This window comes from Palaemon carinicauda, chromosome 29 (assembly GCF_036898095.1).
Source record: "Palaemon carinicauda isolate YSFRI2023 chromosome 29, ASM3689809v2, whole genome shotgun sequence".
NCBI classification, from domain to species: Eukaryota; Metazoa; Arthropoda; class Malacostraca; order Decapoda; family Palaemonidae; genus Palaemon; species Palaemon carinicauda.
In genome coordinates, this window is record NC_090753.1 from 85,938,123 (window position 1) to 85,939,351 (window position 1,229).

Here is a 1,229-nt window from a genome sequence, read left to right on the forward strand (position 1 = left end):
ATATATATATATATATATATATATATATAAAGGTTATTAGATTTGTGTGCATATTTGAAAAACTATTTGTTGCACAATTTTTTTTTTTTATTTAAAGCTCATTTTCACCCTAGGTAGATAGAATAATTTTTCAAAATAATAGATAAATGCACCTACTTTATGTCTTTCTACTTTATATGTTCTTGCTTTCTTCAATCATGATGTCCAACCTCTTCTAGCTAATACTTAATAAGTGTAACTTCATGCTTTTTGTAAGTTGTACTCAAGGCCTACTGTATATAATCATAAGCCTATTCCATATATATGGCTGAACTAGTTGCAACCCCTTCCTAGTCTTCTACCTTCCCTATGATTCTCCTTTCCCTCCATCTTGTTGCCCAGTCTCTCTTAACTATGGAGTTCCCCTCCGTCTTTTACCTCAGCTGAATGGACTCCCCGGTCCTAATACAGGACCATATTATCCATATCTATAAACTGAACATTGTAAATAATTCAAGAGTCAAAGTCGTCTTTATTCTGAAGATTGAACCCATTTGAATAATTTCTTTGAATAAGGCTACTTTTTTTTTAAGGACTATACCCCTAGCTAAGAAATAATAGCATTTTTGGTGAATATTTCTTAAAGATGCGTTTTTTTAGGCTATATTGTCTAAGGCATTCTTTTCTCTCATCCGACGTTTTACTGGTGATAAAACTTCAGTATTATCTAATAAGAGTTTTCAGCAGCTAAAAGTCGGAAGACTCCTTCCTGGAATTTTCATCAGGTACTGGAGATCAATTGTGACAGGCATTCCTTTAGTAACTGAAGCCTTATCGTGGCTGGTGTCTCTTTGGTCTCCGGAGACCTATTGCGACTGGCATCTGGGGTTACTGGAGACCGTTAGGACAGATATTGTTCTGGTCACTGAGATCATTGCCCATCCTTTCGGCACATGGAGGAAATGCTGACAGGATATCCAGACGGACTCAAGTTGTATCACAGTACGACAAAGGAAAAGTTTAGTCTTTAGTACTTTTAAGAAAAACTTTCTAGAAATTACGGAGGAAAAGCCTTCAAAGCTTTCTACCTGATATGTCTGTTGAAAGAGATAGTATTTCATGGACAGCCTTGGTATTTGTCCTTTTGATAAACTCAGATGCTCAGACAGGGCTTTTAGCGAGTGGGGAGACAATCCAGGGTTTACTCTACGTTCCTAGTAAGATGATCTGTTGAAAAAGTGTTAATGATA

At 36.1% G+C, this 1,229-nt stretch overlaps 1 protein-coding gene across 1 annotated transcript in view; it reads left to right on the top strand.

Moving 5' to 3' along the window:
* Positions 1 to 948, top strand: part of LOC137622695 (D-beta-hydroxybutyrate dehydrogenase, mitochondrial-like) — a 14,460-nt gene extending 13,512 nt beyond the window's left edge. The window contains exon 9 of the mRNA XM_068353288.1: positions 788 to 948. Coding sequence (XP_068209389.1) covers positions 788 to 948 — 161 coding nt within the window. The remainder of the gene's footprint in view (positions 1 to 787) is intronic.
* Positions 949 to 1,229: the final 281 nt, after the last annotated feature.